We start from the raw sequence: 25654 nt of genomic DNA, 5'->3' as shown, positions 1-25654 counted from the left end.
ATTTCGTTTTTTAAAAAGACTCTGGGCAAAAAGTATGCACTAGAATGTTCTGTAGGGCAGTCAAAGCTTCAGCTGAATCTTCTTATATACTAAAATACTACGAAGTCTTTAGAATGCGGGGTTGTAAAATATAATTGTTATACATTTGGCATTTTATGCCTCCCTGGAAATAACTACTTGCTACCTATACCTCATTTATGTTCCTCCTTTCCATTTCAATTTACTCTAAAGTGGTCCTTAGCTATAATGAGAATGCCCCTTTCAACAGAAACATGTTTAATTATATCCATGCTAAATGTAAGTGACTTTTCTCAGTCATAGGGCTGCTAAGTAAAGAGTGTTTAAAGTGTGACACTAAAGGCTTCTAATGATCTGCAGTAAGCTCTATTTCAAGAAGTTTATATTACAAGAAAAATGAAAAATTTGAGGAATGTCTCAGAGGATGGGAAACTAAACGGTGCCCAAGCGTTATTTTGGTTTGTTTTACTCTTTCCCTCACTGCCCTCATTATACTGATTTTTTAGATTGCAAAGTCTACCATTGTGGAATTTTCCATTTGGCTGAATAAACACAAAGGAAGTTGGGACATAAAACTACCCTCCAAAGAAATACATCTCAGGACAACTAGTATTTATTGCATTGTACATCCAGCTCTGCAAGAAATGGGCTGCAAGAAACTTCCAATCAATTTTTCAGCATTCAGCCTTTCCAATCAGTAATGTCACCCAGGCTTTCAGAAGCCAGTGGGGAAAGATCCAGGACTTAAAGTCTAGGAGCTGAATGCACACATCAAAATCTGGGTCCTGCAGTAAAGCCTGTATGAAGGAAGGCAGTGAAATCAATGCTGATTTCATTGATAGGTACTTATCATCTCTGCATCAAGAGTGATTTTTTCATTTCACTTCATTTTATCTTGCTGATATTGGCCACTACATTTTGAATCCCCTGATAAGGCAAAGTAGATTGGTGATAAATGGGTATTAGGGAAATGTGCAGCGACAGAGAAGTATTGTGCTTCTTTCTCAGAAATCACCCAACTCAACTTGACTTAGATTATTGATGCTTGTAGTTTTCTTTTCTTTTTTTTTTTTTTTTTTTTTTCTGTTTCCATCTACATCCCTGAAAACATTGTTTCCTATTTGGGTAAGCATAAAGCCAAGCACAGATTATCCTCCCAAATTACTGAAGCATCCCTGGGCTTTAATTTTATGGGTAGAGTTCCCAGAGTCTCAAAATCTAATGCTGAAATATGAAAATTAATGTTGTGTTCATGTATGGGTATCTATTGGCTTTATGAGTTGACCTACACATGCTATGAACAAAAGAAAGTTCAGACTATCTTCCCTGCTCATCTGGGGTTGCGTTACCCAAAACATTGAACTGGGTTTATAAATGGGCCCAGTACTGGCCAGTGAGCTTGAGCTTATTAGCTATAGATTTCAGGTCAAATGCTAAAGAGAAGACTCCCACAGATGGTGAATAATCCTAAGATTTTTAACTCATAAAATAGAAGATGAGTTAACTATGTCTGCATATTTGTCATGATATGCCTGGTTCCCAATGTGTCTTTCTATGAATGTGCAAATACCTAACTATTTCCAAGGGCCTAAGAGTATAGCTAATAAAAGACTGAGGACATAAGGACCAACCTCATGTTGCTAGCAGCTTGTAACTTGAGATAATGTCTGTACTAGACATGATTCATTATATTAATCACAAAATTAAAATGTAAGTCCAAGCCAGCAGGAATGAAAGAGCAAATTCATAAAAAAGTGACATAAAAAAACTCACAGTGATCAAAACTTGACCTTTGGGAATTTACATATTGGATGTAAAAATCTGTAGCTAAATGGAACACCAAAATTAAGTCTTCTACTTTTATAAACCATGCCAAATATGACTTTGTCATTTCATCATACAAATTGCGTACTTTTAAAAATCAGTAACTGTATCTTAGATTAACACATCAACATGAATTTCTCAAGACTTGTGGTTTGCTAAACATTATGGTAGGAGCTTAGAGAAGGAGATTAAGACCTATCACTGGCCTCAAAAACTCTGCAGTCTAGCTATGGAGAATGAAGACTAACACACTTCAGATCAGAGCGGAATGACCTCTCAGTATGTACTTCTGTACTGTGCTGGGTGACACAGATGGTCAGCACTCTTTTTCAGAGGAATTAGAGAGATTAGGAGCTGGGGAATCTGAACTGGGGTATCAGATTAGGAGCTGGGGTATCAGGAATTATTTCTGATAGAACAGTGTGATTTTCAAGAGCCAGGCTCTGATGTCTAACAGGCCTGGCATTGAATCCATGCTCAGCCACTAGTCAGCGGTGGAAACTTTGGGAAATTTAGCTGACCTCACTGAGTGTCAGTTTCGTCATCTGTCAGAGGGTAATAGAAAGAATACCTTAAGAGACTTTCTATGAAGGTTGAATAAATTCTTGTTCCACTTTCAATAAATGAGAGTTATCTCCTTCATTACCATACCATTATGATCCCCTTCAGTACCAGGCTTCAGAGGATGGAAAGAGGCATTGTCAATGGGCACAGACTGAAGCCAGCATTGCCCCAAAAAAAGGGAAAGACAAAAGGAGCGAAGGTATGGAGATAGAAAGGAGCCAAATGTTTTACTTCTAGGCTGGGGAGGACAGGCATAGAGAGCAGTTCTTCAAACACATAGGGAGAGATGATTGGATAAATATGGTAGGACAAAATGATGACGACGACCTTTTGTGACTCTCATCAAACCTTGTAGGTCAGTGCTGGGAAGATAATGTGCCCTGAAAGTTGCTGGAGAATAAGATCCACATATGATGACAGGGCAACAAAAGGCTCAAACAATATTTGCTAATTGATTGGGTTGCAAAGTAGAAAGTAAAGTTGAATCTTCCCTTTATATTTGTAGTCCATTCAGCATTTTTATTACAAAGCTTCTAAAATATAAGTAAAACTCATGCCAGCTACATCTGAACTGTTTCTTGGAACCTCATTCCTCCTTCAGTCTCCCTAACATTTCTGTGGACTCTAAATAGAGTAAGAATAATGTATCCACATTTTTCTCCATAGACCCCCACTCACACAACCATCAACCTATGGTCATAGCAAGACAGGTGAAGCCAGGTTTTGATTGGGAGATGAAATCAATCAGTGAAAAGTAGTTGTTGTTTTTAAGGAGTAAAGTTGTTTTTTTTTTTTGTTTTGTTTTGTTTTGTTTTGTTTTAATCTTTAAGAGAAGAAATCCAAGGCCATGAACAGAAAAATTGTCTGACTCAGGATGTAGATTGGAGAACAAGCATTACCTCTACAAGGAGACTCTGGGGCTTTTCAATATTTAGGATACTAGTATATGTCTTTTTAATTCCCAAAAGGGTTTTTTTTTTTTAAAAAAAAACCTAAGGATAGGATTAATTATCTTGGAATTGTCTAATATCCACTCTTATGTTTGAAACTGCAAGCAGGGAGACGTTTTAAACATTATGAAAAGAAGAGAAAATCTCCCCTGACAAATAAATTCCTTGAAACATTAGATATTAGTACTAGTCAAGTCAAGTGCTCGTTCTTTTCAGAAATATTAAAATTGCATATTAAAATGAAAGGATTCTTAGATTGTGCTCCTGCCTAATGCCACAAAAAATAAGAATTTAAGAACAATTTTAGAGACAAAAGATTACATGAAACATCCAGCTCTTCCCCTTATGGGAAATTTCTTTTTTTAACATCCAAGGCTCAATCATTTCCTAATGTGAAATTACAGATTTTTCAAATTACCATATAAAACTGCAAAAAAATTACACTTGTGACCACAGAAGAGATGGCATACACTATCAATTTGATTTTAAAAGGCATACATCTTTTATACTACCTGTCATTTTTATAATGCCTTTTACAAATTTAATCAATATATTTTAACATTCTATATACTTTAAGTGCAATATACAATAAATATTCAAGTTTCATCTTAAACATGCTTTAGCCTTTAAATTGTTAAAACTGCAGTGCCCTTTCAATCTACTTACATAATGTCATAAAATATACATTTCAAGGTAAATGAAGTCAGCTACTTCAATTTAGTCCCTCAAACTGGTAGTAAATGAGAGGTTAACACTATGGTGCCAAACCCATTATTGAGTAAATTTAGCACCTTGGACAGCTCTGTAAAATCTTTATTGCTTTCCTGACCTGCTCGTCATGTTCTGTCTGTGTGTTCAGTGGCTCTCAGCTCTGATTGAAAGGCAATATATTAGATCCCCAACACAAACACGCTCGGGGGCTAGTTCACTGGGAGCGTAATGACATGGAGGTGAGAGCAATTTTCTGGTCACCGAAATCCAAGCACCTTGCAGGTCCATTGTACTAACTCATAGAGGACCCAGAAATTTCCTTTCTCCTTCCCATTTGCAGAAATAACTAATGGAAGCCGAATCACATGGGCAAAGCTGAACTAAGTCTTTCTTAAATCCTTACAAGTTGATACTACAGTGAAGGATATTTTTTGATGGGCAAGATATTATTTAAGGGTGTCCCTCACAGGACAAGAAATCCAGGTTCACACTCCTCAAATCCAAGACTGCTGGCCTGAAATGATGCTGTGCTGACGACCTACCTATGGCAATGTACTCAATGGGAAAACATGCCCCAGCATGGTGGATCAAAGAAGGCAGCATCATGGATCAAAGAAGGATGCTCCTTTAGGAAACAAGATCCACGTGTTTTATTTTCAAATGATTAAATGGGGATGAGAGCTCTGGATATCGATATAAGGAGAAAAAAAAAGTAGATTATGTCATTGAAAAACTCTAACACCAAGGATATACAATATATACTGATAGATGGTATTTTTTCAGGCTTATGAAAACTTCAAAGATCTTGGAGTTTAATTTTCAACATCCCTCCTCCCTGCTTCTGTGAAATTAATTAAAATAAGGTACACTGTTCTAAGTCCCCAATTGTTACAAGAGCGAAGTTCATAAGTGTAGTTTCTTTCTGTGCCTCATCATGCTTTTGACAAACAGGAGACTTGCTTTTTTCCCCCTAAAATGCAAAGAAAGGAAAATACTTCCCTGCCCAGCCCTAACACTGGCGTAAATATTTATTTGGAGAAATAAATGAACATAGTCCTAGCGAAGTCAAATCTTAGTAAATAAACTCACTTGATCCTGTTTTGTTTTAATCTTTCCTAAGAGCCAGATAAAGCCATGAGGCTTTAGTGAAGGCAATACAGGCTGAATCTGATCTGGGGATAGGGTTTAGTGTGTCCATACCATAGTAAATTATTAACTGCTGTGGTCAGACAATACAGTGAACAAAAAGTGGTAAATTAGCTTGTAGCTTACATTAAAAAATAAAGAAATGATTTCAGATGTATTGTTTCAAACCCCTTTGATTATATAATGTTCTTTACTCCCTACATGAAAAATAACAACTGTTTTATAAAGGGGGTCTATCAGCTTAAGGCAAGCATAAATGTTTATTGAGAACTGAAAACCCCTCTATCTTATTTTTGAATTTAGGACATTAGATATGTCATAAGTAGTTACTGTAGTATGACAACTACTTTATCTTATATTATAGAGAATTTAAAATTGAAAAATGCTAATATGTATCTAAAAGCTTGTCATTTCAAGAGTTGCTCAAGGATTTTTGAAGAGGCTATGGTGACAGCAAAATGAATGCGATTATCTCCCTATTTTCTGATCAGCGACTGCAGTCTATGAAAATTGAACAGCACTGCTTCTCCATGTAGAAATCTATTGTGTAAAACATTTAAAGTTACACTTCTGTTTGAAACTTTACCCACAGCCAAAAATGGTAACCATATCTTCCTGTAAATCACCTCTGATGATCATACCACACCCTTAGGTTTGGTTGTCTGACAAGCTCCTATCTTTTACATAGATCAAGCTCAACTTTGCTTTCCTTTTCACATTCTAGTGGAAATGAATCTGAAGAAATTTAGTTAGAACCAAAAATATCAGCACCATACTCACTTTTGTAGAGTACTCCCTATTATTAGAACCAAGCATGCAGGCTAAATATGGAAGTCCACCTAAGTAAAAAGAGGGAGATATTTTTTCTTCAACTGGAATGAGCAGCCAAGTATATATCTAGGATGAGAATGAATGAGCAAATGGGGGAAATCACAAACAATACTGAAATAGCAAATAATTGCTATAAAAGAAATAGATACTGCCAGTAATGAAAATTGGTGCAGAAGGGGCTTCTGAGGACAGTAGAGTCCTTTCATAAGAGTTTTTGACAAACAGTGCATTGCCTCAGTATGTGGGTTTCCTACATCACCCGCTTATATTATGGCTTTGCCATCCAAGAGAGATTAAAAAAAGAAGTTTAATACTACATGCTTCTAGTAGCTGAAGATTGATTGGAAATCCCTCGAAAATGACCTGTCTGATAAGGTCATGGTTCCTGGAATAAGCAATTAAGTGCAAAATAAACACGTCTTAGGGATTCATACCACGCACTGAATGACATCGATTGTAGTCATCTAGTAAATGACCTAGGAATTGTATTCAGCAATAAACATATGAGTGCTTTATCATGCCTATGGCAGACTATTGAGTGATGTATTTTATCTTACAGTACCAATGATGCTCACCTTTTGACTCAATTAAGTGTGTATGTGAACAGGGACAAATTGGTGATTTAACACCATTCTGGGGTTCCCCAAGCTATGGCCTTTATAGCAGTACCTTGGCAAAGTATAGCCAGAGGGACTGGAAAGTGATCATGTCTAAAGATAACGACAACCTGCCTTCACTCAAAGGATTGTATCTGCTTTTCTCTTGACAGGAAGTAATACTCAAAAGGGCTGCGGATCTGGTAGAAGCTCTGTATGGGATGCCACACAACAACCAGGTGAGCGCTGTGGGTTTCTAGCCTGTGTGGACTGCCACATGCAATTAAAGATCTCAGATTCCAATCGTAATGAGAAAGCACAAAAAAATATAAAAGCCATGTGCATGAGTTAAGAGTATAAGTAATTGAGATATAACATGTTGCAAGACTCTTCAATCCTCTCTTTTGTAAACCTTTTATTGCCCTTTCCGCTGAATCATTGTCCGTATGAGAAAAGGTGGTCCATTTAAAACTAATCTTTAGTGGGAACATACTTCATAATTGAAGAGGAGAGTTGCTGGTGCTTTATTTTATTTCTCTCAGGTTTTCAAGCAAATTTAGGAAGAGAAAGAGGGTTTAATTTTTTCTCCAAAAAGTATAACAAGGCCTGAATAGTATTGCCTGCTTCTGTTTCATAGAACTTCATGTATAAGATTCACATAGCTTAGGAAACTGAGTCCGACAAACCATTCATGTAACCTGAGTCAATGTCTGGGGGACACAGTCGCATTAATACTCAGGAATGCAGGTAGTCATCTACAACCTTCCCTTAACATCAACAGGGGAGGTGAATTGCAGCCTCTCCCTCTCCCCCTGGGTAACCTCAGACTTCCTACACGTTATTGGGAAGAATGGAAAACCTCATGGTGCTGTCCTGTATGGACTGTAGGGCAGTATGGAGGCATGTTAAGATAATGGACTTTCAAAATCAGACAAATGGGCTTATGAATCTCAGCTCTGTTCTTAAATAGGTGAGCGTCCTTAGGTGCGGTTTTTGACTTTCCAAGCCTCAGTTTCCCCATGGCATGATGATGGTGAGACTACTATAACAGGTTTGTCAGGAGGCTCACAGAAGTTAATGCAGCTGACCATTGAAAACCCTGAGTACAGTGCCTGGCACTGGAAAAAATGGTAATTATTGGGAATATGACTGGGGACAGCTAAAGGGGATATTCCTTTGACTTTTCAGGAAATCATTCTGAAGAGAGCAGCCGACATTGCCGAGGCTCTGTACAGTGTTCCCCGCAACCACAACCAACTCCCGGCCCTTGCTAACACCTCGGTCCACGCAGGGATGATGGGCGTGAATTCGTTCAGTGGACAACTGGCTGTGAATGTCTCCGAGGCATCACAAGCCACCAACCAGGGTCAGAAGCTTGCTTTTCTCTTCCCTCACACGTTTTCCCTCTCCCTCCCCAACCTTAAGCACCCCATCTCCTCATTTATTGGTCATGAACAATTTTTACATTAAAGAATTATTTTCATCCCAAAAGGGAGATTCTTAGTTTGTGTGTATAAGATATTATTGTACAATGTTGGTCCTAGCTATCATTCTGGTAATCTAATATAGGGGGCTAGAAAGGATGCATGCATTTAGCCATCTCTCTACATTTAACTTTTCACCATAAACCATGAATGACAGATCGCAAAGAGGGATGGAATTAAAGTTTTGAGGGCCCAAAGCACATCATTCTTGCCCAGGGAATAGGAACCTGTTAACTCCAGGGTACATCTCTTAGATCGGGATTTATTTCTGCTCTAAAATGATAATTTATAGGCCCAGCATTGCCACTTCTCATGGCCCTGCTAAGTATTTATGATCTCCTAAGAAATGTGTCTTTTGCTCGCTTCCCATTTTAATCACAGAGCTAGCACCACCAACCCACGCACATGAATCACCCAGTCCCTTCCCTCTGGGTTGTGGCGACGGGGCCAGAAACAGAGACCTTCCTTTCCCCGAGTCTTCCAGGATTGCCACCATCCGAATGCCACCCTCACCCCTGGTTTTGCCCTCACCCCTCAGGTTTCACCCGCAACTCAAGCAGTGTGTCACCACACGGGTACGTGCCGAGCACCACTCCCCAGCAGACCAACTATAACTCCGTCACCACGAGCATGAACGGATACGGCTCTGCCGCCATGTCCAATTTGGGCGGCTCCCCCACCTTCCTCAACGGCTCAGCTGCCAACTCGCCCTATGCCAGTAAGTAGAGATGCGTGTCCTGCGTTCCTTCATGTTTCGCTAGAAGAACTTGGCATCGTGCCATGTGGCCCAGTGGGCAGGGCTTCTCAGTCTGAGGGCTCCTATCTTTCCATCCTGCAAGGCACCATCTCCAGCAGGAATCTCCGTTCTCCAGTGCTCACCTTCCTTCCTACAAAGTCTCCCTAACAGTCAGAATGTTGCTACCATCCAAAGCAGCTGTATGAGGTCGCTTCAGGAACCCACGCTCTGAGTCAGGTGAAGATGGGTTGACTCCCACTTCTACCAGTTACTAACTCCCACCTTTACCAGTTACCACCAGCTGCTCAGGAAACTGAGGCAGGAGGTTTGCTTGAGCCCAGGAGTTCAAGGTTACAGTGAGCCATGATTGTGCCACTGCACTACAGTGCCTGGATGACAGAGCAAGACCCTGTCTCAGAGAAAAAAACAAACCAAAAAAACCCCATAAACAATGAGGACACCATATTTGTCATCTACATAAGCCTAAAACATCTATTAGTTTTGTCTTACTTCATCTGATTAGCTACATGAAAGGAGGCAAGTTCATTTCCTCTCCAAGCCTCAATTTTCTCATCTGTAAAATGGAGAAGGAACTAGCACAGACCCCATCCAGTGTTGTGAGACATAGATAATGCATACAGTGAGCTTGTCCTGATTCCTGATACATGGAGGCACATTTAGTAAATCTAATAATCATAATAATGCAAAGATAATAACATGTGGTGGTGGTGGTGGTATAACATAGTAACAATAGTCTAAACCTTAACCTCTCTCCCTTCAGTTACATGACTCCTTTATTTTTTAATGCTTGGATTTTTCCCCTTCATTTGCGTTTGGTGTATACTTAAAACAACAACACATCAAAACACTTTTTTTCCAGAAATCTGGAAAGATTAAAAAAAAAAAAGGAAAAGAAAACCACATACACATACAAAAAATGTTCTTTGGTGCCTTGTCCCTGCCTTAAAGAAGTCTGCCTACAAAAAAAATTTGGTACGTTTATATTGCTTCTAAAGAACCTCAGAGAACTGCCCTCCTTATCTATAAAGTGTCATAACCCATGTCCTTACAATCTCTTGATCTCTCTCTGACTTTGAAGTTCATCTTGGGCATTGCGAGTGACTCTTCTGATGTGCAAAATGTGGCCAAACTCTTAGATATTTGTAGAAGGACAGATAGATGTGCCATTAAATAAAAGAATATTCATGATTTCTTACGGAGTCTTCGCTAAAAATACTACAAGTGATGCCCTCTCTCATAGTGAAAATATGGATTGTTCTAGTTCTTTGAAAGAGGAAAGATCATTCTTGCCCTTTAAGAGAAGTTATTTCTGAAAATGTACTTACAGACTTTTACTGTCTGCGTGAATTTTTCTGCTCAAAGTCCACAAAATTACACATTTCTACTTAGTTTGGAATCAGCAGTTTGTTGAACATTTACAACTCCCCAAATAATCTGTATATATTACGTCTGTCTACTCACGAGTCAATGTTTAGGATCAGTTTCACATTAGATTTTGATTTATCAAAAGACTGTTTCTCATAGAGATCTATCATTTCAGTGTTCTCCCATTTATTCAATCAGAAAATGTTTTGATCATGACCTGAAAATTAAAAGGTGGCATTCTTAATTAAATCAATAAACTAATAGCTATATGGTAGCAATTCAGTTTAGGGGGTTGGATTGCTCTCCTCAAGCCTGTGCAGACACTCAGCCACTTCAGCCTGAGATTGCATCTGTCAGACTGTGAAACTTTGAACATTTAATTTCCATTAATTGATTTTCTCAGTGCTCACAAATATAGTATTAAATTCTCAAATAGGCTCTCAGATGGGACGGTTTTATCTGCACGAATGCAAATAAAACAATAAACACAAAGCCCAGTTGATTTGAATTTTTGCCTCCGTAATATTTAATTATTCATAAAGCACTCATGTTGAAAAATTCCAATGGAATAAAAAAATAAGACATTCCACTGGTGAACACACTTTCTGGTGTGGTGGCTGATAACTAATAACGTTATAACAAATGGAGCTGCTTGACTATATTTTACCCCTTCCTTTGTTAACTGCACCTCCCCCTCCCCGCCCCAAAACTCCCCACCTCTAAATACACATAATGATCACATTTGCCAATGAAATTAATTGCCTTCCTCAGTGAACCAGCAGGATTTCAAGTCTACGAATATTTAAAAATCAAACCTCCAGTGCAGGAGTTTTGCAATTTAAATGGGTGTTATTATTGAGCGTATTTTCACATTTACAAATCCTAAGAGATGTATAAAAATGCTGGCCTCATTAAAAGAAAAAGTACAGTTTCGAAAATGTTTGTGAAAACTCGGAGGATGGCGGCTCTGCGTTCTGCGCCATAAAGCACTCAGTGCATGTGGATTGGGTAGTGCCTTGGACTGATTAGAAGGGGTCATTTTCCCCTGATGGCAACTGTTGCCTATGACCAATTGGATTCCCACTTTCCAAAGGATAAGGCCACCCAAACAGCTCTTTGGACGCTGGTGGGCTCGTGGGAACGAGGCTTTTCCCCCTGGAGATCTTTTTCCTTTGCAGGGTAGCTTAGCAGAAAGAGCTCTGAATTTGGGCGTGATTCCTTGCTTCAGCGCATTCTAGCTATGGCCCTTGGGCTAGCTGCTACACTACTTTCTGAGTCCCAGCTTGCTTCACTTCCTCGGTTTTAAAAAAATTAAAAAATAAAGTGTGTGATGGGCCCTTGATTTAAGATTGCATTGCCCATGACAAGATGAAAAAGACGTGAAGATTCTTGTGAATGATAAAACAATATCTGATGTTTTATTAAGTTGTGTGAAAAAATCATAAAATAGAAGAAATATCTAGGATACATACTTTCCTGCAGGAAATGGAGGAAATAGAAAGTGAGTATATGAAAATATTAGTCTTGACTTAGCGTATGTGAAATCTCTGTCTCCTAAAGTAACCCAGAGATTATTAGCCTGGAACAAAAGATGAGAGCCCAGGCCAAGAGGATCCTGGTGGGTAGAGAATGTACATCTACCAAGCTCTTTCATATCCCCAAACTGCTAGGTTTTCTCTGAGTTGCCAGAGTTCTCCCATCATTGGTTATCTGTATTCCCTACTACTACCAAACTGTGAGTATTTATGTAAGGCTCTGATCCTACTGCTTATTAATTCCCAAACATTCACATATATCCCATGGCAGATATAAAGAATTTGGAACTTTTCTGCATTTTTCACAAATGCTGCATGTGGCAGTCTGGTGGCCATCCTCTCAAGCTGGCCTCTTCCTGTTCCCCCTACCCCAGCCCCTTTCCTAGAACCTTAGTTTAGGCTCTACCTGGGATGCATCCCTTGACACCTCTTCTATGAAGCCTTCTCTGATTTCCCTTCCCTGCCTCCACTGAGATGACTATGTTCATCTTTGTCACTGTTTTGTGCTACTCTCACCCTCTTAACAGGGTGTTGCACTTTCATTTCCTGGCCTGGAATACTCTAAGGATGGTGGCTCTGTGTTCTGCCCCATCAAGGCACTTCGTGCATTTGGATTGGTTAGTGCCTTGGGCTGATGACCAGGGGTCATTTTCCCTTAGTGGCAATTGCTGCTGATGACCCAGTGCCTAGCACACTGCCTGGCACACAGTGGCCCCACAATAAACACATAAAAGATCCCCAGTAATGAAAGGTAGCACATGCTAAGTTCTGTATAGCGAAAGTGGACAACAGCCTGCAAATTCAGGGAAGGTTTGTGCTGGAAGCATTGTCTGAGCGGGGCGGGGCAAGGTGGCTGGGTGAGGGATGGATCTGAGCTTCTTTGCTTCAGGATGCCATGAGAGGCACTGATTTCTCCTTTCTCATTGACCCTCTCAGTAGTGCCATCCAGCCCCACCATGGCCTCCTCCACAAGTCTCCCCTCCAACTGCAGCAGCTCCTCGGGCATCTTCTCCTTTTCACCAGCCAACATGGTCTCAGCCGTGAAACAGAAGAGTGCTTTCGCACCAGTCGTCAGACCCCAGACCTCCCCGCCTCCCACCTGCACCAGCACCAACGGGAACAGCCTGCAAGGTAAGCCCCAGGCCCCACCTGCCAATCCAGATCCAGTGCCCTAACTTCACCCTCCCAGGGCCTGAAGCAGATGCATCACTGTTGCCAAGGGAATCAGCCTTGGGCCCTGCCTGATTCTCTCTGCCCTCATCTCTTCTGTTCCTTTGTGTTTGCTCTCCTCAGCCCTGGCCCTTGGCCCTTGGCCCTTGGCCATACTCATCTCTCCAGTCCTCTTTCCAACTTCAGCAATTCCGCTCAGGTCCGGGATTTGCTTGGGAATACTGTTTCTACTGACTAACAGCATCATTTCTCTTTTCTCCTCTTTCACTCCCTATGGTCGCCATTATCAGATCAGTCTTTTGTGGACTCTAGCAAGTTCTCCAGTGCAGGGTCTCTCCCGGGACTGGCCTTCTCCTGAAGTAGGTCACTCAACCTTCCCTTCCTGTTGCCTGTGTCAGAGTGAACATGTGTGGGGCTGATAACAGGGAGGGGATGAGCCATAACTTGATCAGAGCCCTGAAGTTAGAGCATCATAGACCAAAGGTCAAAGACTTCCTACTGGGATTAAGAAACCCCAGAATACCACTAGAGTATTCTGGTTCATACTAAAATTGTTCAATCACTTTCCCACCATTGCATATGGAAAATAAAATAGTTGCTAAGAGTTGAGATGACCTTTTCATTCATTAAGAATAAAAAGTTACCCACCTTTTAAAACTGAGCACACCATTTCTAACATTTTTCTTATGAGCTCAGCACTGTGTTGTGTGTCATATTTGAGACCTGCGCAACCCCATTCATTGCCCCCAGCAGGACTGTGTGGTAGGTACTCATATCTCCTACTTGACAGATGAGAAAACTAAAGGTTAGAGAGGTCACGAAATTGCCTGACTTTTAACAGCTGATACATGGCAGAAGCTGGCTTCAAACTCAGACTCAAACATTCATCTCCTAAATACTTTATTACTCAGAGGTGGTAAAAGAGACATAGTTAGGATTCCTAAGGCAACTGGTAGGGAGATAAGATTAATAAACTCATCGACCACCATTTATTGAGCACTGAACAGTGTACCTGGAGCCGTCCTATGCACGGAGCAGATTTTATACCATTTAATCCTCATATCTTCCTAAAGTATGAGAGCTACTATGGTCTTCATTGTGCAGATGATAAAATGGAAGCTTAAAGAGGGTAAATATCTGACCACAGACATAGTCGGTTAAACGGTGGAGATGAATGTAAGTCCCATCAGAGTCTGTGCCCTTAAGCCCAGCCATACAAAGGTTCCCACAGTGCCTTCCCTTGGTGGCTGGCACCTCACTGATGGAGGTCAGCCTGGAAGTCAGGGAGGGGTGAGGAAGGCAGTGCACATATCTGGGATGTCTCAGCTCTGTTTCTTATGTAGAAGTACATGCATATTTACACTTGTCTACACATACTGTGTGCTGGATGCTTTACACTGTGGTAAGCATATAGTGATTCTCCTGAAGACCCTATGATGTCAGCACTAGTCCCATTGTACAGATGGGAAACTTGAGGCTCAATTTGATCCAGGTCACATGGCTAGTAAATAGTACAGCTAAACTGGAACCCAAGCCATGTGACCCCACAGCCTGAGCACCCAATCACATTGTCTTTCTGCCTCCAGAAGGACTCTTCAAAATACTCCACAGAACCCTGCTTGCAAATCTTCCCAGCACAGCCAGACTCAGTGCCCCACAGAGCACGCTGCTCTTCCCCACTCTGACACACAGTGGCAAATCCATCTTCTTAGAGGAAAGAGGAAAAAAAAAAAAAAAAAAACGCCTGCCTGTGCAACTACATTTCAGGCAATATTACTCATGATAGAAAATGCCCACCCCCACAAAGTAGAGCCACCCATTCCTGCAAATCTGATTCTCTTTCAGCTAAAAATAATGCTTTGTCACCCTCAGTACACCTCCAGCTGGCAAACTAGGGATATAATGCTTGAGCGAACATAACTTATAATAGGTTTAAATAATGATCATACATATGGAAAGCAGAAATTTACCATTCTTGAGCTGCCAATCTCAGCCCTTGCTAAACATAGATTTGACATCAGAACCAGATATGATGGGGTTTATAATCAGCAGTTGAGGGGAAGCACTGGAGAAGAAAAGGCCCCCGCTATTGGAAGGTCAGCGGCTCTATCACAGGCCAACAGTGACAGAAGGGGGCAGCTCCCAGGAGGCCCGATGTCTTCTCATGCCCTGTGGTCCTAGGAGGAAGCAGGAAGTGGATGGAAACAGGGGCTGGGCTCAGATCGTATGACTTCCTGGGTTTCAGGAGATCTGGTTATCACCTGAAAGCCAGGATCTGGATGAGGGTATGTGCGTGTTTAAGTAATGATGAAATGGCTTCAGGACAGGGACTCAGACAAAGTTTGTACATTTGTCCTCCCAGGGATTTTCTAACCCACTTCTTACCCAATTACAGATCCCAAAAGTACAGAGACTGTCCCCATTTCTCTGAATAACCGCCTAGTCTGTGCCTCTCGGTCACCTTTCCTAACACAGGGCCACAGCGTGAGAGGTTTGAGGTCTGACTCAGGGACACACCTCTTGCTGGATTCACTGTCGTGGATGACACTGCCCTTTCCTTCTGATTGAACAAATGTCAAGGGGACTTTTCTGAATTTTCCCCTATCCCATGCCCTGACTATTGAGCATGATGAAACAACAACTATAAAAAGAATGGGCTGGGCGTGGTGGCTCACACCTGTAGTCTCAGTACTTTGGGAGGCGGAGGTGGGTGGATCACCTGAGGTCAGGTGTTTGAGACCAGCCTGGCCAACATGGTGAAACCTCATCTCTACTAAAAATACAAAAATTAGCCGGGCCTGGTGGTGTGGCCTGTAGTCCCAGCTACTAGAGAGACTGAGGGAGGAGAATCGCTTGAACCTGGGAGACAGGTTGCAGTGAGCCGAGATCGCGCCACTGCACTTCAGAGCAAGACTCTGTTTAAAAAAAAAAAAAAAAAAAAGAAAAGAAAAAGAAAAAAAAATGGTTTTGTTTTGCTCATACTGTTGTATACCAAATATCCCTACTATCCCTACTTTTGAGATGTCAGTGATAGACATACAAATAGTTAAATTAATGTAAACATCTCACTTTAAGCTCTTTTGTCTGCCCACTGTGCCCCCAAGTGCTGGGCTGGTAGGTGGGGCTCACACTCTGGGACTTGCCCCTTTACCCTCTGCACACAATCTCCAGCAGGGCAAAGAGGACCCAGTCTTAGATGAGCAGCACCAGTTTTTCAGGGCACTCTTGCTTGCGCCACAGAAGTTTTCGCTGAGAAAGGTGACAATCAGAATTGCTTCATCTTTAACTTTCGAAACTCTATTTCTACCAGAAAAAAAAAATGGATGTAGACAGGTTATGGAATCGGTGTAAGGATCCCTGAAGTGTTTTATTCCACCTTTTTCCTTTTCAATGTTACAGTAGCACCTACTTCATTAGGACCCACCTAGTTCAGAATTGTGATCATTAAGACAGGGCAAGTGACTAGGAAGTCTTGGTTAAGCAAATTGCCCATGTAAACACGATTAGAGGTGTCACATTTAGGCCATTTAAGTGTTTTCAAGGCATATTTACCTCCAACTACCACTCTGTTAACTGTACATGGTTCTGTTTTTTAAAGCCGACTCCTAAAGGACCTCTTCCCCATCAGTGCTCCCTTAGTCTCCTCTGGCTACTCCATGCATGTTTATTCCCCAAGAACTAAGCACTGCAATGTCACGTGGTAGTGATAATGGTGAACCCAGCCACTGACTAGGAGGGTTTATTCCCAGCCTGGCTCCCAACCACCCTTAAGGTAGCCTGTCTATTGTCCCTCTTATACGGATGTGGAAACTGAGACTGAAGCTAAGTTGGCTTGTCCCCATTTACACAACTAGCAAACAAGGAAGCCTGGGATTTAAGCCCAGACAGATTGACTGGACTATGTTAAGCCCCCATGCTATATTACGTTTCTATATTCAAGCCACTAGGTTAGGCCCATGAGGGCTACAAAATCCTGCCCATAAAATCTTTCCCTGTATTAGGGGAGACATGACACCAAAGTAAATAAGGAAGATCTGTCTGGGAAAGGCTGGGCACCCAGCTGTGGAAGTACAGAGGAAGGAAAGATGAAGGAGAATTCAGAACAGGTTGCCTCCATGAGGAGCAAGTGGGATTCAGGCCCAGGGAGATGGGGGCAAGGAGCACTTTCAGCAGAAGGACTGAAGACAACCTTAGCCAAGAAGCAGAGGCAGACATGTCCTGGATAACATGTGGTGTGAACAGTAGGATTCACAGATTCTCTCATGATTCCAGCTGGCTTTCTCTCCCAGGTAGATAAAACGTTTGAAAAAGTTACCATATATCTGAGTTGTGGTTGTTTTTGTTTTTTTTTAAAAGCAACTCTAGCCTCAACTTCTGGAGCCTCACAAAATGTCTTGTTAAAAAATAAAAATATGGTAGTCAAAACAATTTGGAATGTGGTGCTCCCTGGATCAGTATCTTGGACATCCACAATTAAAGTCTCTGGGGCATCCTGCAGTTAAATAAAAATGACTATTTCATTTAGTTTGCCAAACTTATTTGCCTACAGAGTCCTTTTCTGCATGTTAAGAACACTTAATGTCATATGAAAAACTTTGGAAAATGCAACTATATTTTGGATTTAAAAAGAAAAATGCAGAGATACCTCTTTCTACTCTTATGCAGGTGAAGCAATTGGTAAATCCTGGTCCCAGACTACCTAACTGTGTCTGTTTTCCAGAGCCAAAGACTTGAGTCACCAACTATGCTCAATCTTTGTCCATAGAGATGTCCTCTTCCCTTCTCCTGAGACCTATGCTGCTTAGAGCTTGGGTTTCAGGCAATTGAGGTCTCAGAGGACTTCATTATTCAAGAGCGAGGCATCCCCAAGAAGGCTGTCACATGCCATTGGAACCCCCGCTGATGTAGTGATTCCAAACCCTAGCCATGTCCTGGACAGTCTATGCATGAAAAATTAACACAAAGGCCAGAGTAATTTCACAAAAATAGTATCCATATACTGATGTTTTTCTTTTCCACCTTGCTGAAGCTCCGGCTGGCTCTTCTCAACCCTAGATATCATGCAGCCCAGGACCAAATCCTATGGAATTGTCATTTTTTTCCATGCACATATTCAGTCGGTGCAATATTTACCCACTCACTTTACTCACTTACCCCGCTGTTCCTGATTAGCTCATAATTTTTTTTTTTTTTTTTTTTTTTGGAGACAGAGTCTCCCTCTGTAGCCCAGGCTGGATTGCAGTGGCGCGATCTCGGCTCACTGCAAGCTCCGCCTCCCAGGTTCATGCCATTCTCCTGCCTCAGCCTCCCGAGTGATTAGCTCATAATTCTTACACATGTGGTGGTTTGGGGAAGACCACATTCCACCCTCTCCAAACCCTCCCAGCTCTGCAGAACTTTGTTTTGTCTTTGTTTTTATCAAAAATGTAGAAACGGTAATGAAAAATGCATTGCCTCTCAAAGCAATAGTTTTCTGAGCTTCCGTCAGAGAACGTGATCATCCAGCTGCTGGGGAAAATGGCAGAGCCACCATGGTCTTGTGATGTCCTGGCACATGGTGTTGAGAGGGTGGTGTCCTCATGGGGATCTTTATGCACTCCACTTGGGCAAGTTAGCATGCCAACGGCATTTCTGGAACATTCCAAGCTCCAGACACCCATCCCTCTCACCCACATAATGAATCTTCAGATTGCAGCACAGATATAAGAAAAACAACTCCTAAAACTCAAGATCATTAGGCAGTTGTGCAGTGAGTTTCTCTATTAAAAGGGCCTCTTTGGAGGTATCTAGGCTTAGAAGCCACAGGCAGGGACCTTTTCCCATAATTTACTCAACAGCAAGGGTTCTGCCCTTGGAGTTGAGAAAGTCATGATTGGGATTTAGAGAACTGTAACACTTTGATGTTACATGCAAAATTCTGGGTGTGGGCAACATTGGTCTTAGAATGTTCCAGAAATGCTGTGGCATGCTGTCTCGCTCAAGTGGGGTACATGAAAATTCCTCATGAGGACACTTAGCACCCTGTACTAAGACATCACAACCTCTTTTGAAGAGAGGTTCCACAGCTCCTATTAGATGCTCAGAGAAGTCTGTGGGCCGATGAAGGCGAAGTAGTAAAGTAGGAGTGGGCCAAACCCACCCCCTAGACCCATATATCATTAATTTCAATTTTTTGCTGTCATGTATAAACTTGGCTATTTCATTTAAAAAAAAAAAAAAAAACAAATTCTACATCTCCAGCTTCTCTTGAAACGGTTGAGAGTATCAGTGGCTGCGAGCAGGCATTCCTGCCCAGTGGCATTTGGTGGGAGCTGAGTCACTGCCCAGGCATGCCCTTGGCATCATCACCTCCATCCTCACTTCCCCACCCAGGGGATTCACTCACTCCTGTTCGCAGCCTGGGCTCTTGGGGTGCTGGAGTTTGCAGCCCCAGTAGTTCAAATTAAAAAGTGCTGTTAGCTATGAACTGGCACATCAGTTACCTTTGCTTTAGAACTTTAAATGTGGCCCTAAGGGGAGGCTTAATCTAGTTGATCTAACACATTATTTGGGTACCAAAAGACTGCTTCGATATATTTTTTTTTAATTCTGGTCATTCAAATGGGATGTTTTCACAGTCCAGCTGATAAATGTTGGCTGGGCCCACCAACCAAATTAGCTTTTTCCTTTGCTTTGAATCATATTGATACTGCCTGAGTTGTGTGACTATACTATAGGGAACTGCTCTTTAATGCCAGGCACGCAGATTAGATTTTGGTGGAAAGCAAATGTAGACTTGCACCTTTTGCTACAGGCTTAAAACTCCTGCTGCCTTTAGTAAAGTTGCCTGGACCTACCTCCAGCTCGGATGAAAAGATCCCTGGGGAGGCAGAGCCATGCTGGGCTGTCACACAGCAAAGATCCCCTCCTTGCCTTTGGAGCGATAGCATCTCGAATTCTCCAGTTAAGGCTTGGATTGAAACACTGGTTTCAGTCAAACCTAGGGCTCACTTGAATCTTAGGGGGACTGCATTTCCAACTGATCCCAAGTCTTCGGGGGTTTAAGTTGGTCTGCATTTGGCAAAAGACAACTTCCTGTTTCTAAGAAAAAAAGGCTTATGAGGGCTTACGGAAAGGACTCCAGGAGCTTTTGGGCTGCAAAACGGCTCTTGCAAAACAACATTTGGATGATTTACGTGTAAATGAATCAGAAACATGTGGATTGAATTTCCTTGTGAATACAGATGGGTTTAAAAATTAACGGAAAAAGTGTTTGGCAAAATACTTTTTGGTTTTTGTTTTAATTGAATCTAAAATGCCAGGGGTGGGGGTGGGGAAGCCAGAGGAACGTGGGGGTCTCAGGGCTAAGAGCCCCGGGTAGCCTCCCTGTATCCACTTGTAGGATTTGTGGTACTGGGATTCGTGTTTTTTGTTTGTTTGTTTTGTTTTTTTTAAAAAGGCACATTCTTCCAGACATGATCATTAGTAAACGAAGAGGGCCACTTCCTAGACGCAGTCATCACTGACAAGAACATTAATTTACATTTAGATTTGCCATAAAAAGAATACAATGACTCTCTCTGCCTGACAAGACACTCAACTGTCATTGGGAGCCAAAGACGGCTGCCCCTTGCTTATAATGGCAGCATCTCTCTCACCTTGACATGTTTCAAAGTTGCCACCCTGTTTTAATTTTCTTACAGTTATCCTTTTATTCTTCCCACCAATCACACAAAGTGTGCCACATGGGATGGTGCCTATTTGATATAAGAGCAAATACAGCCCAGAGAAGTTAAGCAATTAACACAAGGTCACACAGCTAGTTTAGCAGCAGAAGTGGTGGGTTAAAAATCCCAGCAGCTAACCTCTATCAGGTCCTCACTAGGAGCTGAACCCAGGCTAAGCACTTTGCATATATCATTTTATTCACCTCTCCAATAACGCTAAGTGTTGCTGTGATTCTAGCTACAGAAGCTGAGCTTCATAGCAGAAAAGCCAGAGATAGGACTCAGGCCTATCTGATTCTGTGTTCTCTAAATACCACTATCTGCGACCTCCTAGCTCTGAACGCTTTCAACAATTTTTGGTTACCTCAAACAGCCTTCTTTTTCCCCCAGGATCTCACTCCAGCTTTCCCAGGCTACAATTTTCTAGGAAATATGGTCAGATCATTCCCAAAACGTTGAGTGAAGCCGTGATATGGAAGACATTCTGCAGTTTCATGCAAACCTGTCTTCTCCTCCCAGCTATGCTTTCTCCCAACTTTATATTCCCAGTGAACAAGGCCTGCTGTAGCTGGCATTTCCTTCTCCCAGCTCAAGGGCCTAAGCAAAGACATTCAAGATTTCTGCTTTGTGGCTCAGTTTTTGTGCTAATACAGAGGACAGGGAGAGCCATATTTTTTGTAGAAACTGCATGCAGTTCGGATGGACCACTTCTTTATATTTTAGATGTGAAGGGGAGGGAAAAAAGAATGACAAACTGAAAATTCTCACTACTTTGCAAGGTTCGAAGCTGCAACTTTCGCAGTGGTATTCAAACTATGCAACTTTCCAGTTATGCCTTAAAATTGAAATCAGATTTGGAGGGATGTTTAGGATATTTTGTTCTTTTAAAGACACATGCCCATGCTGATTTATTATAAATTTTAATAAAGCACATGTATATTTTATAATGAAAACTCATTCCAGAGAAGATGAGAGCAAATTTGTAGTTAATATTCAAACAACATAGTTGTGTGTGGGTTTGTTACTTTATTACTTTTCTCAGTGAGAAGTTTGGATGAAAAAAAAAAAAAACCATTGACTTCTGTCTTCTCTTTCCATAGCGATATCTGGCATGATTGTTCCTCCTATGTGAAAGAATTGCCTTGAAGAATTGTATTAATGAAGAGGTTGGATTCTGCTACAGAGAGTAATCTGATACAAGTCCCAGAGTGGAACTTTTAACTCAGGCCTTTTTAAGAGGAATCACAATAACTGCAGATTTTTAAACAAAATCACCGAGCTTGCAAATACTGAAATTGGAAGAGGGATCTGCAAGTGCAGAGTGTTGGTTAAAGTTGTACCTCCCAAGTATTTGGGGGGATATATTTATTCTGTATTGACAAAAGCAAATCCACTTTTTCTTTTTCTTTTTTTTTAGCTTAATTCTGCAATCATTTGTCTTTTATAAACCGTAAAGCTCTATACAAGGGACACTATAAATAAGACTCCATGTTTTAATTTATGATGTTTTTAAAGCTGTGTAAAGGAAGAATGAAGTGATGATATTTACAAAAAAGGAAAAAAAAGAAAAGAAAAAAAAAAAAGCTTGTATGGGACAGAATAGGAATGCCAGTTAGATTTTTTAGAAAAACTAAGGGTCGGCTTTTGCGCCTTAAAGCATATCAAATGGTAGTTAGCTCAGACAGTACATTTTCAATATCTAACTTAACATGCCACCCCTTAGCAGTGCAAGCTTATTTCTCTCTTTTGTATTGTTGTCTTAAGTAACTGTGTAAATAAATGCAGCCTGGAAAGTTAAAACACGATGTAAGTGATCACATTTTCCCCTCTACTCGAAAATCCAGTGCCTCTAGACAGATTGTTAAAACTGCATATTTAAATCTGATCTCATTCTTTCCTTTTACTTAAGTCAGTTTCTTCTGAAGCCGATGGCCTCTCGAGAGCTTGGTGGCACACATACTGTGTGAGAATCTCCTTTGAGACTTCATGGAACAGGGTCCAGGCACAGAATTCCACACTCTGCCCTCCAGTTAACAAGCCAAAACCTCACGTACACTCCCCCATTTGCAAGTTTAAAGAAGTTTACTCGTCCTAAATGCCGACTTCATACCTATCTTCCAAAAGCTGACAAAAGCAACATGGCAGGTATTTCGATTTTCCCATTCAAGATACTGCCTCTATCAGTCGACCCTTACCATTTGTAAAATAATAGATTAAAACAACAGGTTAAGTGCTTTGGAATTAAGAGTTAAAGGGAACTGAGGGGGAAAGGAAAAGAAGGTTGAGACCTCCAAAACATAGTTTTCTGTTCTATAGGAATTTTTGCTCTCGTTATCTGGGAAGTGTTCTTAAAAATAAGAATTAATAGCAAAGGTGCAGCAAAGCTCTGAGGATGCATTTGCCTGATATTATTTTCTTTGCTCTTGTGTTTTTGTATGTAGTTATAAATACTGTAGATTTTTTTTGTGATTTTTTTTGCCAAAGTTGTTGTTCTATTTATACATTTTAATGTCTTAAGACATTTTTTTCAATATCACAAAAAGATTTTACTGCATATTTTGCAAAGAAAAAAAAAGCTCACTACCTTTAGCTTGCACATACTTGCAAAGTTAATTAAAAGGCTTTTTGTTTTAAAGGGGATTTTGTAAAATATCCATATAAATAATGTATTTATCTTTCGAATTTGTACATTGCTTTTCCCTTCTTCCTCTTCCTCCCACCCCCAATTTATTTTATTGTGTATGTTTGCTATGTGAAAAGTGCGTATTTGTTTGGTCACCTACACTTGTATTAGCTGTTTCAATGTGATTTTTAAACATTTCATTTATAGTTATTTTTAGTATTGTTATAAACCATGCTTCAGTTTTTTTAATTTCCACCCAAAAGTCATTGTCTATTTTTGTATTATTTGTAAGTTAAGAAGTTTTTTCCAATATATGGCAAAAAAAAAAAAAAAAAGTAGCATATTATTCTTGTAGTATTTAGTTCAGTAGATTTAAAAAAAAATGTATCCTTTGCTTTGGAAGCTTACAAAACAACCCTAATGCTGTTTTACTCTATTAATATGCATGGAATCTCTCCCTTTGGAGTGACGCATTTTATGCATTAAATTCTAGGGAGAAACTTCATAGAAATCAATGAACATACTTTCGTTCTTAAGTCTGCTTGTATATTTCCTCTGTCTTTCACATAAATATAAACCAGCAGATTGGATGCCTTAACAATGCAAATCATATTCATTTCACTTGTACATTGTAACTGTGCACCAGAACTGTCAGTCATCACTAACATTCTAAGAAAAAAGAAAAAGAAAAAAAGAAAAAAAAAAAAAAAAACAAATCGAAAAGCACAAAAGAACTGTTTTGTTACCTTAAGACAATGTAACTTTTTCTAGTAGAGCAAGAAATCATTTACAACAATGCTGCAACTGTGCATGCCCCCATATGGATTTTGCAATGGTTTTCACTAGACTGTCAGAGTGCGATTTTTATGGGTTGGGGTGGGTGGGGGAGGGGAGTTGTGGGAGGGTAAGGGAGGGAGGAAAGCTGATTTTTCATGGTGAGAAATAATAATGATGATTAATAATAATTAAAAAACTGGAAAACGTAAGCAAGGTGGACGCATTGCTTCTCGGTACTCAGAAAGGTTATCTGAATTTGCGTAGTAAGCACTGGCCTGAAGATGTACACAAGTTAAAGCCATATTTTGTCTGGTGAGCCCCTTAGCTGTTTCTGAAGGAATGAACGGTCAGTCGGGAAGGTGTCCGGCTTAGACCTTGACAACAGACGCTACCCATCTGTCAGCCATGTGCAGTGGTTAGAACTCTTCTTGAAAGTCCAAAGAGCCTTTAAAATGTGTATAATTTGTGTTTTGTTGCTTCTATTTCTATTGATTAGATGAAAAGACATTCTGGCCCTCTGATCCTCTTTCTTCTCCAGAAAAGTTTCACAAATAAAAGATGTTCCCCTAAATACAGAATATGGCTTTAAGAAGAAAATGAAATAAAGAATTAAATTAAGATTTCAGTGTTGGGGGAAAAATACAGCTTCTGGATGACTGGATTGCATAACATTGCCCTGGCCTCACATTGTACTAGGATGCAGCTTAAATGAAGTCATCTCTAAATCTACTAACCTTTCACCTTCTTATCAAAACTTTTTGAATAGACACACACTGTACAGTTCAATTGTTAGAGAACCTAACTACTGTAGAGATTGTTATAATTTTTTTTTTTTTGCAAAATTTCAAGCTGTAAAAACTTTTCAACTTTCACAATATTTAATTAAAGTTACTTCCTGTCTGTGATGGCAGCTCCTAGTTGTGTATTCATTTCTCTATTTCAGATGAGCCAAAGTCCAACATAATATAAAAGGTCTGTGTTTGCAATGACTCAGATCAGTCATGACACCCAGTGAAAAGGAATTAGGGTAATTCTGGGACACCCTCTTATGTAGGTCCTTGGGGATTTGCTAATCTGGGATGCAAATTAAACACGCGCAGCGTACTGCTGCCCTCTGCCGGCGGTAGCTGGACGTGCACATGCCCGCACTGGTCCACAGAGGAGCCAAGAGCCCCTAACTTCAGCAGCCAAGCACTGAGATCCTCCTGCGTCATTGAATTGTGAATCCAGGAAGTGGCCATTCTAGAACCCCTATCCTTCATGCTACAAGTCTGAACCAAGCTTTTCACACACAGTGCTAATTAATCCCAGCAAGTCTTCTGGTCAACTAATTGTGTGCCCTGGCTCATTGAGGAGGAGGCATGTGTGAACTGAACCTTCTGTGATCAATATTTTTTAACCCCACATGAATAAGGTACTTCTCCTATTGGACAGGAGTGAAACATTCCACAAATACCAGATAGGTATATACTCATGTAAAATTGTTTCACTTTGAATTCCATCATAATCATGAATCTTTCTAAATGCACACTCAATGATTTTCCTACTTTTACAGTTATTGAACATGATGAGGTTAATGATACTTGTAAAATGCCTC

The 25654-nt window shown here is 40.6% G+C and overlaps 1 protein-coding gene across 13 annotated transcripts in view; it reads left to right on the top strand.

The window, feature by feature from the left end:
* Positions 1–24967, top strand: part of EBF1 (EBF transcription factor 1) — a 408048-nt gene extending 383081 nt beyond the window's left edge. For 4 of the 13 annotated variants that reach the window (XM_030927379.1, XM_030927386.1, XM_030927385.1 and 1 more), the window contains exons 12-16: positions 6814–6879; positions 7829–8006; positions 8663–8842; positions 12718–12912; positions 21758–22462. In XM_030927379.1, coding sequence (XP_030783239.1) covers positions 6814–6879; positions 7829–8006; positions 8663–8842; positions 12718–12912; positions 21758–21789 — 651 coding nt within the window. In that variant the 3' untranslated portion in view covers positions 21790–22462. Of the gene's footprint in view, positions 1–6813; positions 6880–7828; positions 8007–8662; positions 8843–12717; positions 12913–13241; positions 17257–21757 lie in introns of those variants that run through there. The other 9 variants (XM_030927389.1, XM_030927388.1, XM_030927387.1 and 6 more) reach the window with 3 other exon arrangements.
* The last annotated feature ends 687 nt before the right edge of the window (positions 24968–25654 follow it).

This window comes from Rhinopithecus roxellana, chromosome 3, assembly GCF_007565055.1.
Source record: "Rhinopithecus roxellana isolate Shanxi Qingling chromosome 3, ASM756505v1, whole genome shotgun sequence".
Lineage (NCBI taxonomy): Eukaryota > Metazoa > Chordata > Mammalia > Primates > Cercopithecidae > Rhinopithecus > Rhinopithecus roxellana.
Note: the sequence above shows the minus strand (reverse complement) of the source record. Positions and strands in the feature narration are given on the sequence as shown.